An 18,802-nucleotide genomic window follows, 5' to 3' on the forward strand; every position below is an offset into this window, starting at 1 on the left:
TCAAGGTGGCTGGCCCACGACTTTAATGATTAATACAAACTGACACAATCCTTGGCCCTAAAGTCATGGAGAAACCTTGCCATCCAGCTGGGGAGAATAACGTTGTTATTCCCCACCATAATAAGCATAACATGGGCTACTAATGTTAATGTCTAATTTGTTTTATTCCCATGTTGTATGTGGGGATCGATCGACCATATAGAGGCATCCATGCATTGCAGTGGGTCACTCATCTATCCAACATTTTCCAGCCCTTTCATATTGAGTATCTATGCAACAGAGCAGATGTGGAAGTCCTTTCAGTTGCACTAGATTCATATCCCCCACCCCATCAAAATGCAATCAAATGAAACCACTGATCAAAAAAAAAAAGAAAAAGAAAAAAAAAGAATTGAATTGAATACATAGGACCACAAATGGAACCAAGTCGCCAGGACTTTTTTGTGTTAACCTTTTGTTAATGTCCAGATGCTGCTTACATTTCTCTCTAATAAAGTATTCAATCAATAAAATCAATCAAAAAAGACATTTTTTTCACTGGGTTTCCAGATATTGGTAGGGATGGACAGGGAGGTCCCTCTCAGTCATGCAGCTGCCATGCATGCCCCAGGCTCCTCCAGGTGACAGCCTGGACAACGGCCATGAATTAAACATGGCAGCATCAGTGCAGCAACAGAGGACTCAGAAATAGGCCAGCTTGACCTTTTCCCCCTGACCCGCACTGAATGATTTAAGACATTTGATTTTGTCCTTCCCAGTGTTGGAGGAGGTGCAATTGGGTGTTAAAGTGGAGAGTAAAGCAAGTCAAAACGCATTAGGCATACTGTACATATTTCCTTATTCTCTTTTATATAATGAAAAGAAAAAAACATTCACTGTACCATGGGTTTAGTTATATATGTTTTTTGATCCATGCGAAATATTTGTGCAGATATTTCTATGGTCCAAAATCATTTTCCATATGTATTTATTTATTTATTGGCATGTATATTTTGGAATATGCTAATGCTAATATATATATATATATATATGTGTCTTTCACATTTTCACATCCATGGCATATACTAAACCCACATCTCAACCAATTAAGCCCAAGCTTTATACTTAATTGTGGGTTCGCCTGAAAGGAGAGAAAACTATGTTATCTTCATTATTTATAGAGTTCCGCCGCATGAGTTCCGTCGCAGACAGTAAAAAGGCAGGGCCCTTAGCCAATGAGGTGCAATTGAGGTGTGGAAAATCTGGGAGTGGTGTTATTGGTTGAGCTTCACATGACAGTTAGCACGCTGTAGAATATAGTCATGAGCGAGCCCACACTGTTTCGTAGGAACAGTATCTCTAGTTGTACAATGGTGTTGCATGGCAAACATAGCCAGTATACAAGCTCACGATGTGTGGCATCATGGTGTGAGCTTGCAGATCTGTTTCTATTTTCTGAAAACCTTTGACAATGTTATACATTTCTTAGATTTGCGCCTATAATGACATGGCCAAAACAGGTACCCCAGATTGAAAGTGGTTTAAATCATGGCATTACATTTTCACTAGTGTTTAACTGTCAACTGAATAGTAGAGTAAATGCAAAGACCTTAAGTTTCGCACCAGCTGCAGAAGCTGCATCACTGTACCTAAGCTATGCTGCTTGTTGGCTCTAATCGAAAACTCAAGGTCAATATATTGAAAACAGATTGCAAACCGTTTGCTGTTGCCAATTGTGCCATTCCTCCTTCACCCGATCTCCCACTGACTGTCACTTTGTTTCCTTGCCGCATGCATTTGAAGATGGACCAGAGAGCTAATGAATAAATGGAGTGGACATAATACTTCATCTAATCAGGGGCTGCAGGATTATGGAGACGAAAATTCTCGGTGCAGTCTTCATTATAAACCCAGGCTCTGTTACACAGGGTTGACCTTTTAGACTGACCTCCATATTAACACAATCAAATTAACACTTACCAAGACACAGTCTCCCACAAGTGAGATGGAGCTAGATGTAGACCGACTCCCATTTTAACACCTGAACATGTTTTTCACTCTGTGCTACTGCTGCCACCTGTATTTCGTTTGACATAGAACAGACCCTGATTGTTTATTACACACAGTATGCTACAGTATTTGCATTATGTGCTGGAAAGAGGTAACACCATTCTCACAATGAAACCATCTGTTTGTAATGTCGTATTAAATTTAGGGGCTTCAGTAACTTGCTAGCTCTTTTCTTTTTTTTTGGCACGTGCCCTAGGCTACCAAATATAAAAAACAAAAGTTTACCAAACAAAAGTAGCCTTGCTGTGAGGCGTCTGGCGTATGCCCAAGGCTGTCCCTGTTCCGGTCTGGTTCCGGTCTCCCCCAAGCCCCCTGTGATTGGCTGAACCGGACGTAGGGAGCGCTCGGTTGTAGTCACTTGGACCGCGCGAGGTGCACCAAAACCCAATTATCATTGCGTTTATCGTGCGCTTGCCCTTGGGCATAAATATAACGATTGCATTCACCACGGCTTCGTAACTCGCGCGGCCGGCCCTGGCCCGCTCTTCGCGGCCACTCGCGCCTGCGGCGCTCGGGGGCGAAGAGCAGGACCAAGGTCCGCTGGCCTTCGCGCCGCTTGCAATGTCGTGGACAATAACTTAATGTCGTGGACAATAACTGTGACATCTAACCATAAAACGAGCGCTCCCTTCATAGACACGCTTGGTAATCTGCTGGACGCTGCTGTGAGACGGTCCCCCCCCCCACCCCCCACCACACACACACACACTTTATTACTGATACTTGACCTAAAGTTTTGGATTTTACTTCCTATTCAAGGTGACAAGAGTCATCATGAACAACAATATCATTGTCATAACATCGATATTGAGGTATTGGGTAAAATAAAAACACGGTGGTATTGAATTTGTCCATATTGCACAGCCCCCTGGAGCAGACGTGTGGGATGAGGAGATGGATGTCCTCGGCACGCTCTGTGTGGCAGATTTACGAATCCCCTTTGTCTCGACTAGAGTCCATGACATTTGTCTGGAAGCGCTATATATGCAGGCACTGCTCAGACGCTTTAATTATAAGCACATTTGGGCTTGTTTTTCTTTGAAGTAACTGTGGGCTTGCTTATTTTTTTAAATATATTTTTGGCCTTTATCGGTGGGCTTGTTTTTTTTGTTTGTTTATTTGGGGATATTTATAGGTTTACGACAGTACAGACAGACAGGAAACAGGGAGAGAGAGATGGGGAGAGACATGCAGCAAAGATCGTCGGGAACGGGATTGTTTCCGATGTATCTTTATTTTTATTATGGCTGAAACCATTGGTTCTCAGCCATTTTCAAATTAAAATGAATTTGTCAGACCCCCCATTGAAAATAGTTTGTTCCAGGGACCCCAGCACCAGGACACCAGGACCAGGAAGATCTACAAGCTCACAACGCGTCGCACTGCGGCACATTGCGAGCTTGAAGACCTGGTATTTTCAAACAGCCTAAGTACATAGGTTTAAAGCGTGACCCATGCAGTCGCTTTGTTTTGGGCTGGGTTTTCACAGACCTGGTTGCTTGCTTTTCTCGCGAAATCCGGCAACGCTGCTCAAAGCCAGCCCACACTCCTCCGAGCATCTGTCAAGCTGCAAAGCGACATTGCACCACGTCTGTTATCACACACCAGCCACAATGGCACCGTCCCAAGAAGACAGGAATATATTGACGCCGTTGCGTGGAAGGAAACCTTCTATGTCCACGAAACCTTCCTTTCTTATTTTTATTTATAAAAATAATATCAGTGGTTCTCAAACCTTTTCCCCCTGAAGCAAAGATTTGAGTTCAAATGTAAGCTTTAAAAAAAATATATAAAAAAAAAAAAAAATATATATATATATATATATATATATATATATATATATATATATTCGAAGATTTGCGCAAATGTTGACGAATTTTCAAAATGAGCAGATCTACAAACTCATAGCGAGGCACCTACTGTAGTGATTGGTGAATGGGTTAAACTAACTGATATGTCGTGTTGTAACTTGTGAGCTTGCAGATCTGTAATTTTCACTACTTTTGTCTGACAGTCTTGTATGATGCACGCACGCACGCCACACACACACGCACGCACGCGCACACACACACACACACACACACACACACACACACACACACACACAGGCCCGCCGATAGGGGGGGGTAAAGGGTACTCTTTACCCCCTTCCGGGAGTGGGGGGGCCCGGTGGAGTGGGGGCCCCCGGCCCGGGCCTCCCCCCTCCGGCCCGGGGCCCCCCTAGGAAAGATTTGGAGGGCGCACTTACACTGTCAGTTACGGTAGGCCATTACGTTTCCACTGCGGAATCTTGGAATCTCATTGGGTCAAGATGGCCCACATGACATTTATCTCCTTCGCTATTCGCTCTCATACTAGGACAGGTTTTGTTTGCGGAAGAAGCTACAGTGCCGAGTGCATAGACTCCGAGACAAGTTTGAGTAAACATTAATTTATTGGAAACATATGGATTAACACATGGCGAGGACGAGAAGTTTGCGGGCGGTAGAAAGAGTTTCGACAATGCGGTGAGCACCTTAGTTATATTACCGTCCTAGTTGTCTCACAGTCACTGAATGTTATACTGTACCTCTGTCGCTGGCTTCACGATGGCTTTGGAATAGGGCGCAGTTTAAGTTGCACGTGGAAGATGGACAGTCAAAGCTGTATTATTAGTTAGAGTATGTTACAGACACTTTGAAACAAGAGGGCACTTGTGTGAGTAAAGTAGGCTAAGTTGTCCAGCCACTGCACACGCATTTGAAGTTGGAAAAAATGGACTGGGCTGTCCCATCCAGAAAGATGAAACACGTTATCGTGTGGACAGAGGACACGTTAAAATGTCACCGTGGCTTGAGTGGAATATATCTGAGGAGGCACAAATGCTTATCAACTGAACTGTCCCAAACAGCTGTCCTAAACCAGATGCGGGGACGCCTTTATCTATTATAGTAGCTTGTGAGTAGCCTATATACTTTATTACCTTATGTCAGCTGAAAGCTGAGCCATATTTTGAAGGATTAATCTGAAATACATATTTCTGTGCAGCAGGCTATATGCTTTGTTTCTTATTATGAAGGAAATGTGTTCTCAAAGTAATGCAATGTTCAGGTTATTGAGCAATCATTTACGCACGCCGATGCGCAAATGGTAACGTGGTTAATTAATGTTGTGCAAGATGGCCCTAACATTTGTGTACATACTTATGTTCAAACAGTACAATCCAACATGTACCGATGTCTCTGGTTCACATTGGCACATTTCACTCAGGGTTTTTCATCTCACTCATGTCACTTTGTCTGCTGACCTCAAAAATAAAATAAACAAAAAATTAAATAAAACAATTCAAAGGAGGCAAGCAGTGATCACCCCATGGTGTGCGCTGCAATGTAGTTTCAAATGCACTACATTGCTGATGCTTTTTTTAGAGTAAAAAAATAAAAAGGAAGAAGAAGACACATGTGACATGCATGATCTGGGCAGATTGCCCCAGGAAATGTGCCAATCTCAACCCAAAACAACGGTCATGCTTAGGGCTGTGTGCTGCATTTAACCGACCTGCTTGTCATTAATGCATACAAATATCTATGACCGATATTTTTATCAGATGTCCAGTAAATTTTAACCATGCCAGTTATGGTGATCAACAGTTTAAAACCCAGTTTAAAACCCTAGCACAATCTCTGAACGGTTATGCTGCCATGTAAAACCACTTTTAACCATTCTTTTACTTTGAAAATGAGTAATTTCCTGTGAAATACACGTTATTTCGGGCCGCGCTGCGTGCGGGCCAAAATACGAATACGGGCACGCGTGGAGGGGGGCCCGCGTGGAGGGGGGCCCCGGCCAGCTATTTGATATTGACCCCCTTGCCAAAAATACTCTCGACGGCCCTGCACACACACACACACACACACACACACACACACACACACACACACACACACACACACACACACACACACACACACACACACACACACACACACACACACACACACACACACATATGAATATGGAGATACAAGGTTTCTGCATGACAGCAACGACATACAACCTGCTTTTTACTGGGGTTCCCCCCTTCTGCAATTCAATGCTGAATTGAAAAGGCTCCTCTGTGTTCACAACAAACTCCAAATAGTATTTTAACTCGATAAAAAAAAGAAAAACAAATATATAGTTTTATCATTCTACAATTCACGAGAGGCAGCATTAACTCATACAGTGCCATCCGGCCACAAGGGGTGCTAGAGTGCCAGAAATTCATCCATAGACCTTCTTTATAGCTTTCGTCGACCCTCTCCCAACTGGCTTGTGTTTTCACTCCAGTCAATGCTATGGGTGTCGAGAGGAGGAAGCTAGCTGACACGTAGCCAAAATGCTAACCCATTTAGAAGCCCGATCTAAAGCTATTTCAGCCGCAAAAAACTTTCTCTTTGGGTCTGGGGACACAATCCGGAGAAAATCCTGTCTAAAGATGTGATTTATTATTGGAGTGGGCGGCGCGATTTGGCCGTTAGCGCGAATACGGCCCGTGGATGGCCGAGTCTAAGTCCCGGCCAAGGATGGACGTCTAGACCGGGGCTTCGTTGAGGCCTCCGTTAAAATAATTCATTTTATTAAATATCCCGGACATGTTCGGGATAGGCACCCTGGAATACGTCGCGCCGCCTACAATGAACATTCGGTGAACATTGGGGGGGGGTCTAAACTTTATTTTAAACCATTTTCAATGGAATAAATCGTCGGAGCATCTAGCGTCTCTCGTTGGTGAGCGCTGGGCGAGCCGGGACCACCCACGTTGCTCCAAGCAGCTCGGGGTAAGTAAAATAGCAAATAAAAAATTGTTTTTGATCCAGAATATCCCGAACATGTTGTGATCATCATTATTTTAATAATATGCAGCATGGCCCTCATTTGCAGGTACAAAATGGAAATACAGTATGGGCGGCTTGCACCAACACGGTTTAAGCCTTAAACTGGTTTAAATCAAGGTTTATCTTTTAAACCTGCTGTAGAGGTGGTTTAAATGCAAACATGCCATTGACATGAATGGGGGTCCCCCTCCTGTGAGGGAAGCCCCACAGCAAGTAAACTGCAGACAGTGTTTCACAGCTGAAAACAAACATCTCATCACATCCTTGTAGTACTGTACATCGGCTATTTTAAATTAGCGAACATTTAAATATTTACAGGGACATACAGACATTTGTCATGGAAGCTTGTGGACTTCCCAAGCAACATGGAGACGTTTTAATTTTCGAAATCGCTTCATAATTGACTCAAATGTGAATGTGATCAAAACTGTGGTCTTTTCTTGCTTCTAGCCACGCATCGCATCGCCGCGCTGCACCGCACCGCACTGTAGCGTCCGAGCGTCACCGTCGTATGACGGGGAGCGTTATATTTTTGTTTTGTTTTGTTTTGGCTGCAGGCGCTCTTATTAACATAGGCCTGCCCACATTCTCCTAGAAGTGAATAAAAGAGTAACGCTAATGATATTAGGCTCAAGAGAATAGCATATTCCAGTTTGTTTATATCGAAATCCAAGATGGAGGACATTTAATCCATGAATTAATCACAGTTTATGGTTTTAATCACAGGCTAAGGGTTTAATCACAGATTTGTTAAGCAACGCTTAAATTTAAGTGGTGCAACGCACCTCGATTTAAAATAAAACCTAGATCAACAAACCCTTGATTAACCCTAAACTAAGATTTATTTAATCCCTCTTGGTGCAAGCCGCCCTATGTCTCATAAAAAGGAAAAGAAAAACATACGGTAAACTTTGCTATTTAGTGGTTGAATAGGACAAAATTCCATACACGTAGGCATTAGGTTTAACAGCCAAGCTACGTCAGCGTATAAAGTGTGATTTGTTGCAAATACTGCTTAAGTTCAACCTAGATGTCTCATTCAATATGGTGTCACTGTTGCCAAAATAATGAGTGTATATAGGCAATGACCTTAACAAGATCAGCGCCGGTCGACTTTTAGGTCGACTATGTCACTATGGACTTCCCTGCCAAGCGACTTTAATCGACTTTTATATAAAAGCTTATATATTAAGCTTTTATTTGGGTTAATAGACGGAGCGAAATGGTTAGCTTACCTTCGGATGGTATCAACACGTAAACCGTGAAAAAAAAGGATACGATTATGACGTCACCTTTAAACCAGGGCTTCCTGTTTATATTAGCCTCTGCTAGCCGCTAGGCTCAATGCAAACCATCTGACCCTTACGCAGCTTCACTAGGTCGGATTTTGATTCGGAAACTTTCTGTGTGGCATCTGTATACATTCCGGTGCCCATACCGATGGTGGTTTTAGACGATCAAGCACGAATTGAACAGTATTGAGCTCAGATGGCGGCCCGCGGGTCTCCCATTCTGAGTCAATGGGGAGCGATGTCATCATTCCATCCTTGAATCTTGTGAATCTTGGTTTTTACATGGGGGCTTCCACAGTCTATGGTCTATGGCTCGCTCTAGTGGTCATTTTGTGGTATGGTATATCATCCTGGCTTTGAAAATAGTGTAATCACGATGATAAAATATAGCTATTTCCTGGCGTTATAAGCGCACATTCATATTTAAATTTGGCTGGTAATGTAATTAGTAAGCTTATGGTTTTAGGATTTTTAAAATAACTTTTACGTTATTTTATTTCATTTACTTAGTTTTAGTTGGTTTTCAGACAGGGTACATCATGATCGTCCTGTGAGTTTTCAGTCTTTGGAGTGATAAATACTTCCATGATTGATTAGGCCTACAGTATTCCTGTCCAATACAGTCATTTGCTATACGGCACTATACTACTGCACTACTACCGGTATATGATTGAAACTGGAAATTATTAACAGTGATTTGATTATTTGAGAGTTTCAGTTCTAGTTTCCTTTCTTTATGAAACAAAATGCCTCAAAATGGGCTCCGTAAACTCAAACCACTTAAATCAGGGGTCTTCAAAGTTTTCAGGCCAAGGACCCCTTAACTGATAGGGATGAAGCAGGGATCCCCACAAACTTTTCATAGATTCCATATAGTTTCATCGTTTGACAGCACAATCATCAGTGTATTTTGAATTCATGTCAATTTGTGTTTTTCAGATATTTTCAGATATTTAATCACTTGAGCCGTGATTACCTAATAAACTTGACCTTTCACTGTACTTGCTGCTCTTTTTCCACTCTACACCAAACCTCTTTGACGAAAATAGACGATGTACAAGCTCACAATGCCTCGCAGCGCGAGGCGTTGTGAGCTATTTTTGGCTACAGTTCACAGAATACACTATGGTTTAGGTGGTTAATATAAAAATGTTTCTATCACACAACAATTTGGAGGACCCCCTGTAGTAACTCTAAGGACCCCCTAGGGGTCCCGGACCCCCTGTTGAAGACCCCTGACTTAAACCCTACATACTTTGCTGACTGGGGTCCCCTGGGAGTCTGCACTTGACCCCCTCCTCAACTGCGACGCTCGCTGTGAGCTTGTTATTTTCGCAGAACCTTCCAACGACATGCCCAGAGCAACAGGGACGCTAAGGTTGCATGTGGTTAACAACCTCGCTCCCAGGATAGACCACACTGACATCACCGGTCCCCAAGGATTAATGGAGGGTGTCCCAGCAACATAAAACATGCACCGGATGACATATAGCATAATAAACAAAAGGGCCCCGGGAGCAACAACAGCATGGATGTTCAGCCTCCACGAGTCGTCCCTGTTATACAAGCCACCTTACAGTCGGATATCCATCACATTTCAATCCACTCGGATGATTTATAAGCACTATATTATATTTGATATCTTCACTCAGTCCCGGGTTTCTGTGGGGGTGACAGACGCCAGTGGCAAATGGATAGAGCTCAGCAGCCTATGAATCAAATCCAGAGCATGTCTGGGCGTATTAGGAGATGGGGGCTGATAGCCCCGGCGCAAACCAAGAGACTCGGCCTGAAGGAGAACATCTGTGTCTACATGCTGTAAGAGATAAGCGCCCCTCGTCAAGCAAGTATCTCCATTCACTGGGACACAAGGGCTCATTAATTACTCGGCACAATGTGTTTTTATGGCAACTGGAAGAGAAATGCAGTCGCACTTGTCATTTTTTGATCGCATGCCTTCTCCCCACATTCAAGGGGAGCTAATATGGAAAGCTTTGAAGTCGTGCACACACGCACGCACGCACGCACGCACGCACGCACGCACGCACGCACGCACGCACGCACACACACACACACACACACACACACACACACACACACACACACACACACACACACACACACACACACACACACACACACACACACACACACACACACACACACACACACACACACACACACACACACACTCTCTCTCTCTCAGGTACAGTATAGCGATCAAACCGATATTCTGTGATCTCGAGCTATGAAGATTCTCCATTTCATGCTCAGCCTCCCTTCATATGTGAAGCCTTATTTTTAGTCTCCCAACCCCCCCAACAACCCACCCTTGTTTTCTCCTCAGAATCCGTAATGTTTTAGAGAGCTATGGGGGCCAGAGATACTCTCTCTCAGCTCTGAGTATACAGCCTGACATCACTGTTAATTCTGTTAGCATCGACTAAGAGGCACAGTACATGTAGATTTAGGGGATGAGAATTACATGGAGTGGGATGTGCGATGCAATAGGGCGACCTGCAACACACTCATTATATCGTTGCTGTCGGGCAGAAACCTCCTACAGTATCTCCATGTTCTAACTATCTCCAATTCTCCATATTCTATTTTTATTTATTTTTTTGTAAATGAACGCCCTTCTTGATCATGCTACAGCGTCACACAAAAGTATCAAAAGTAGCAGATCTACCAGCTCGAAGCGCGGTGTGAAGAGATGCGCTTTGAGCTTGGCTACAGCATGGCCATAACAGAGATTATCATAACTGTTGTGTATGTTTAATCTTAAAGGACAACTTAGATTCTTTTACAACAAGGGTTTATATTTTAGATTGTAATTAGAGAAAAGAAAAGATGAATGTTAAAATGTTTTTATTTACTGCTTTCTATTGTTTTAGCGATGTTAGTATTTTGATTTCAGTGGGTGGGGGCATGCGTACAAGTGGCTAAATATTGTCTTTTTAGACAATTTCTTTGTTACTATTTACACCAGCCCCCATAAGTCACATCTGCCCATGAAAGATTGCACTGCATCTTGGGAATGGGCTTATTGTGTCTAAAAAGACATTTAGCCACTTGCATGCATGCCCCCAACTTTGGGGCATGCACGCAAATCAAAATCGTTAAAATCACTAAAAAAGATAGAAAGAAGTAAATTAAAACATTTTAACACTCATCTTTTCTTTTCTCTAAAGAAAAGAAAAAAGTATATCTATTATGGTTGTCTAAATGTGCTGGGCCGGAGCCTGAAAGCCAAGATAAAACATAATATTCACACTTGTATTTATATTCTATGAATAAAATGGTTTCAATCTATTTGCGAGTTATCACACTGAATTGAACTTCCTACATAAGAAGTGCCCCCCCCCCCCATATCTCTCCCCGTTTCCTGTCAACCTACTGTACACCTATCAATAAAGGCAGAAAAAGCCCAAAGAGCATGCACATACCAAACAAACAAACAAAAAGATCTGAGCGTGTACAACGTTCAAGTTTACGGTGATATTCAAACAAATAACAGACTCTATGATCAGCCACCGCATCACAACAGATAAGCTTCAATTCAATCATATTCTACCACAAGCAGCTGGTATTTGTAAAATCACTAAAAAAGATAGAAAGAAGTAAATTAAAACATTTCAACACTCATCTTTTCTTTTCTCTAAAGACTATCTAAAACATGAACCCTTGTTGTAAAAAAACAAAGTTGTCCTTTAAACAGTAAGGCCACAGAACCAGCTCAGTGGCTTTGTGGTTAGAGTGTCGGGTTCGATCCCCGGCTGGGTATACCAAAGACGCTGAAAAATGGGACACACACAGTGCCTCCCTGCTTGGCACTCAGCATCAAGGGTTGGATTGGGCTTAAGTCCCTGGGACATACTAGCGTCATGTCCAGGGGTTGTACTTGTACATGAAGCTGCCTCACGCTACAGAAACAGGAGATAGCCTCCTGCCCTATATGGGCCTCCTCGGCAAGGCATACTTATTGTGTGGTTTTAATGTGTCTAGCCTGTGCTGTACCACAAATTGCATCTCTTGAAGACATTCACATTGTCTAAGACTGATCTGAGAGAAATGCATTAAGTAATAATCAGATTAACTCGTCAGCTAAAATAATAAGACCACACCCTTGATGATAGGTCATGTTCGTTTGAAATTGACGGCCTAATCTAGACGAGGATGATGATCAGGACAAATTTGAACACACAGAGAAAATGTAACACAGATGATGCGTAGCTTGCGAACTAGTTAATATACACTCGAGAGGTTTCACACATGCACACACCCACATTATTATGTGGGTGTATACGGATGTGTTATTATTACACTCTACAACAGTGTTGAGCCAAGACCCATGTGTCATATTCACTGACATGACAATCAGCTGATCAATTTGGCAGGGTATTTAAACACATCTCAGTCTCTGCTCTTCCTCCTACTGTCTGTGTCCCTGGTCTGTTTGTATGACCCTGTTTGCTCCCACCATCACCCGAGCACCACCAGTGGGCTAGAGTTCTCAACGGGCCTGAAAATGAAGGCCCGGCCCTAACTGGGCCCTAATTGGGCCGGCCTCTACTAGCAACCATACATTTTAGGCCCTACCCGGCCCAAAAACGTTGGGTCGGGTATGGTCGGGTTTGGGAAGAATTTGTGAACTCTATGACAGAGTAAAAGTAATAAAATTATAAAATAATATATTTTCAATGAGCCCGAGGCCCTACCCGGCCTGACTATTCATCATACATTTTAGGCCCTACCCTACCCTAAAGGGTATGGGTATGGTCGGGTTCAGGCAGAATTTGAGAACTTTACAGTGAGCTATGCTAACAGTTTTGTTCCTCCGGGGGGGGGGGGGGGGGGGGGGGGGTGTTATTGTATATCTATCGCCCTGCTCTTAAAAAATTATGGTTGTCTAAATGTGCTGGGCCGGAGCCTGAAAGCCAAGATAAAACATAATATTCACACTTGTATTTATATTCTATGAATAAAATGGTTTCAATCTATTTGCGAGTTATCTGACTGAATTGAACTTCCTACATAAGAAGTGCCCCCCCCCCCCCCCATATCTCTCCCCGTTTCCTGTCAACCTACTGTACACCTATCAATAAAGGCAGAAAAAGCCCAAAGAGCATGCACATACCAAACAAACAAACAAAAAGATCTGAGTGTGTACAACGTTCAAGTTTACGGTGATATTCAAACAAATAACAGACTCTATGATCAGCCACCGCATCACAACAGATAAGCTTCAATTCAATCATATTCTACCACAAGCAGCTGGTATTTGTACAGTATAAAGTGATACACAAATAACGCCTCTGGGGGAAATTCCATTATTTAATGTTTTGTCAACAGTGGTGAGAAGACAGTATCAGATCGTGCAGCTCTGAACAAACAAGTGTTTGACGGGCATACAGTGGTAACTGAGGTGACCGCAGGATATGGTTGACCTCAAGTACTCCTCGGAAAGAAAACCAGGTCCCTGATTAAATAAGGTGCATGCTTTTGATGACATGTTTGTATCCTGCTAAGCCAGGGGTCTTCAACGTTTTCAGGCCAAGGACCCCTTAGTTGAGAGATTCATGTGAATTCATGTCAATTTGTGTTTTCAGATATTTAACCACTTGAACCGTCCGTCAATACTTATAAAACCTGACCTTTCACTCAGTCTGTACTTAGTCTGTTCTTTTTCCCTTCTACACCAAAGCTCTTTGCCGAAAATAGCCGATCTACAACTTCACAACGCCTTGCAGCGCGCTTGTAGATCTGCTATTCTTGGCTAAAGTTCTCTAAATATGGACACTAGGGTTCAAGGTTATATAAAAAAGGAGAAACAATGTTTCTATCACACAAAGATTTGGAGGACCCCCTGTAGTAACTCTGAGGACCCCCTAGGGGTCACGGACCCCCCGTTGAAGACCCTTGCAGTATGTATGTCTTTATTGCAGGCATTGGTGGATTAATATTCATGGGTTGCATTTGTAGTCCTAAACGGCCATGTTGAGGACCAACACAGGTGTTTCTATTTGTCTGATTGGCACAGAACTAATGTTCTACGCCACTCATAACACATGTGTTGGTCCTCAACATGGCTGGTGTAGGACTACAAATGCAACCCATGAATAAGGGAAACTCACTGAGGGCACCTATAGTGATTTTGTTTGAATACATTTGTGCCCATGCAATCTGTTTATCAAACAAGTTAATAATGAACCACCTAATTCCAACACATTTTGCTTGTCTGGGATGGCTCAGGGTAGTACATAGGGTTAAATAATTATAAACCGGAGAGTCAAAGGGGCAGTGCCCTCAACCAGTGGTTCTAAAAGCGGATTTCCGGGACTCTCTAGGTTCTGTTATGGGGGTCTAAATTGACCATCTGGTTCCATTTGTCAAAGTTAAGGGGAGACCTTCAAATCTCAAAGTTTGAGAGCCAGTGCTTAATACCCTCATTCCTGACTAGTATTTACTTCTCCAAAGTGATTGACACCCACGGACACAATATTAGAGGGAGCGACAATGATCTGGTACTACCCAGTTATAGAACAAACATGGGAAAATTCTCATTATACTCTATGCTACCAAAATGTGGAATTCCCTGACACAATCCCTTAAAAAAAACAGGGATCACTGGATACTTTCAAAACATGCCTGAAGAAAATAAATAAAAATTCAGCAGACACATTCCCATAGCAAGGAGGTGCCATTCACTGACAATTGTTTGCCTTTTTCTCCTTTGTACATGTTTTGAATTTGTGATTATTATTTTTATGCTATGTTGATGAATTGAATAGATAGATACAGTAGGACCACAATGGAAACAAGTCTCTGGGACTTTTTTGTGATCCTTTGAACCTAAATGGCTGACTGTACCTCATGCTGTTTACACTTCTGACTAATTAAGTATTCAATCAATCGATCAAAACCCATCTCACATTGTGAATAGTGATAATGCCAGAAACACTTCATAACCGGAGGAAGGTGATCACATACTGCATGTTTTTTCTGTATTCCGTCAATTTACCTGACTTTCGCCAGATGGTGGCAGCATTGCTTATGCATTGCTTTACCATCTGGGTTCACTTGCGGAGGAGGGGTTCCCTTCGGAATGTCCCTGGCCGGACCAATCAGCGGCAGCTATGGGCGGGCTCTGAGCGGCTCTGAGCCAATAGAGTCTGATTGCAGACCACGTGGAAACCCAGGAGGCGGATTCTGGGTGCAACGTCATGCAGACAGGCCAATATGAGTCGTTGGAGTTGGCACGGCCATATCCAATCACCTGCTTTAGAATTTTAAAAAATGGCCCGCGCCTTACATCGGTTGTGCTGGACCGAGTCCAGATGGTAGAAGCAGAGCGTTATGCAGGCATACGCAATGCTGCAAACCATCTGGCGAAAGTCAGGTTAAAACCAGCCAGAACTGATTAAAAATGATTATCACGTACTGTACAGGACATCCCTCATGCAGTCAGATTAGTTCCTTGATGTTTTGCTGTGCCTAGCCATATTTGAGCTAAAGTCCTGTAAGAATTTTTAGAGCAGCCGATTTAATACTCTGAATCCGTAGGCCCTATCCTTACCAAATGATCCCTATATGGATTATATGGCCCTCATACACAGTGGCGGCCTTACCTATGTTTCACCCGTTTCAACTGAAACAGGCCTCCAAGAGTTAGCCAGCAATCCTGCACGTTCCTCTGTTGCCACGGCAAGCTGTTTTGTCACTCGCTATTGCTAATGAATCTCTAAGGATTATTATTTAATGTCAACATTCAATTACCAAGTGGAAGATGTAACTGAGGTAAAGTAATGCGTTTAACCTATCCACCTTAAGTCAAGTTAAGTTCACCTTATAGAGTTACTGACATAACCCTTTTTTTAATAATCATATAACCTTGTTAATATAATGCCATTTAGGTCAATGCTATAACAAACATTATGTAGTGTATATAATAGTGTATAAATAGCAACCAGCTAGTCATTGACTCTAAGTCAACTCCTGTGTGTGATTGTTGCACAGCTACTGTGGCCTCGGTACGCCGGCGGCTCTTGAAACAGGCCTCCAGATTCCTAGGGCCGCCCCTGCTCATACAGGATAAACAACACACCCACGCATTTGGATCACAATAGCCTACCACGAACAAGATTATTTGGAACAGCATAATGCACAACGGGACTCATTAAAAACAATCAATGTCTACCTCTCAGCCACACAGTGACAATGTACACTGGGAAAGAACAGAGAATTCAATGACAGGAATTCACAGGGGGAATAAGCAGTGACTCATTCACATGTTTCATAATAAATTTGCTACTTTGCAGACACATAAACCACATAGACCGTATTGCTTAACACTGCACTGCATATAATAACCTTATTCCATGGACCATGCATGGCTTCATTGGCTTGTACATCATGCTGTGTCGCTACTTCGAACTCATGCCATCTGGACAAAGATTCAGAACCTTGAATTGGGAAAAGGTTCATTTTAGCAGGAGTTTTTCCTCCTCAGCCATTGCTGAATTAAACAAACTTCTTTGGACCCCATGTATTGTCTTGGTGTTATGTGCTATGTTGTTTTGTGCTAAATGGTTAAGTGTTTTTCTGTTGAACAGACTGAAGATGAATATCCATGTGGGGATAATAAAAACAGATGGGTGTAGTGCACATGTCCATTTCATTCATGGCATCATGTGCATGTACAGCATACAGCCAGTGGTCTCCAGATACAGACAGCGTGACGTCATAACTAATGGCTCAGAGATTGGTGGGGTTTGGGGCCTGTACTGTAGGTCTCATTTCAAGAATAGGAGTGTTAATCTAAAACGATATAAGTATTATGTACAATATTATGTAATCTGACCATTGATCTCGGATCAATTACGACAAGCTCTCTGACTCAAGTATGGGAGGGATTCTCCCTGTCATATCATTCTGAAAACCAATTCTTACAACTATTCTCAAATATACTGTGCATTATACACAAACACAATCTATGCAGCAACATCACAGAAGCCTCAACTTGAACTGACAGATTGTTTTATCGGTTCTGACATGTCAGAATTGATAAAACAATCTTTGTCAGCCATCACAGTATAGTGTTGAAGACAGGGTATAGTATTTCAATGAATTGAAGTTCTTTCTTGGGTTTATCCTTTTAGAATCCTCTTGTATGAAACTACCTCTGGTCTTTTTTGCAAACTGTTAATAAAGGTTTCAATCAATCAACCAATCAATCAATAGTAGAACAATTCGGACAATGGACAAACAAGTCCAAAATAAAATGGGTCCACAGCCAGTAGGCTACACATGCACTCCAAGTCAATAAATGAAAAGAAAAATCGAAATGCTGTCAATCTTAATAAGTCACGCAATGATTCCTGGAAAGTTGACCTAAGTAGGAGTAATTCACAATCAGGAGCAAACTGTATATTATTTTAAAAATAAACAAGTAAATAAATATTAAATACAAAAATCGGTCACGACAGTGAACAGCTATTCAACGCGTTTTCCTACTTTCTTGTGCCTCCTGTCCTGTGTGTAACATTCATAATCTCACCATTATGTTTCTGCACCAAACTTATGTAAACTGTGGATGACGCCACTTGTTTCAGTGAACCATAACATCGAAACTTACTGGGAAACGTTTCTAACTTTGTTAAACAGAACACAATGTTTTAATGAACACGATCATTGCCTATAGAGTATTAACCTCTCTCCAAAACGGCTTTAGCACCATGGACAGCGACAGCATCGTTTTAAATAACAGGCATAGACAATAGCCAGGTAGGTCTACATTTTAACAGCAACACAAAAAAGCACGCAAAAACAAAGCAAAACACACACACACACACACACACACACACACACACACACACACACACTGCTTACCAAATTTTCGGTCAGCGAGGCTTGATGAATAGCAGAGGCTCAGAGCCAATGCAGCGAATAGGATGGGACACCGTGAATCCATGTCGCTCAACATTCACTGTGTAGAATCCATCGCACTACTGATGCTACACCAACATGTCCAATATCAACTCCCTTGCTGTACGCTGGTCGGAAAACCCCGACTCTACTGAAATAATAACATTGTGTCTAGTCTTAATTAACGCTGAATGAAGCGGAGCAATTTCGCCGTGTCCCTCAGCAGCTTCTATACGACGGATTTCAGCACCACAAACAGCAGCCTTCGGCTTCAGCAGGCAGGCAGGCGCCCCTCCTAAGTTTCTGACGTCAAACACACATGGCGAACAGCCCGAGGTCTCCGGGCGCGCCCATGAAACACATGCAACAACAGCGCACCATGCACTACACGATGAATGACTGACCGTCTGCATGCAGACATGTCACATGGGCTCATGTAGCTTTAAAGCAGTGGTTCTCAACCTTTTCAGGCCGCGACCCCCCAAATAATCATATTTGAACTGGGGACCCCCCCAGCCTCCACCCCACCCTAACGAGCAGCTAAGAGTTCAGATTCAGAAACACCCCTATTCAGAAATACCTCCACTGAGGTTAGGGGTTTAGCCAGGTTAGGTGACACCTCTATATTTAGAATAATACAGAGGTGTGTAACCAACACGGTTCTATTGTGAAAATAGCCGA

The 18,802-nt window shown here is 42.7% G+C and overlaps 1 protein-coding gene across 1 annotated transcript in view; it reads right to left on the reverse strand.

Moving 5' to 3' along the window:
• Nucleotides 1-18,221, reverse strand: part of ptprn2 (protein tyrosine phosphatase receptor type N2) — a 258,049-nt gene extending 239,828 nt beyond the window's left edge. The window contains 1 exon segment of the mRNA XM_080751763.1: nucleotides 18,086-18,221. Coding sequence (XP_080607889.1) covers nucleotides 18,086-18,179 — 94 coding nt within the window. The 5' untranslated portion in view covers nucleotides 18,180-18,221.
• Between the last annotated feature and the right edge of the window lie 581 nt (nucleotides 18,222-18,802).

The sequence above is a fragment of the Nannobrachium achirus genome (genome assembly GCF_963921795.1).
Source record: "Nannobrachium achirus genome assembly, chromosome: 21".
Lineage (NCBI taxonomy): Eukaryota > Metazoa > Chordata > Actinopteri > Myctophiformes > Myctophidae > Nannobrachium > Nannobrachium achirus.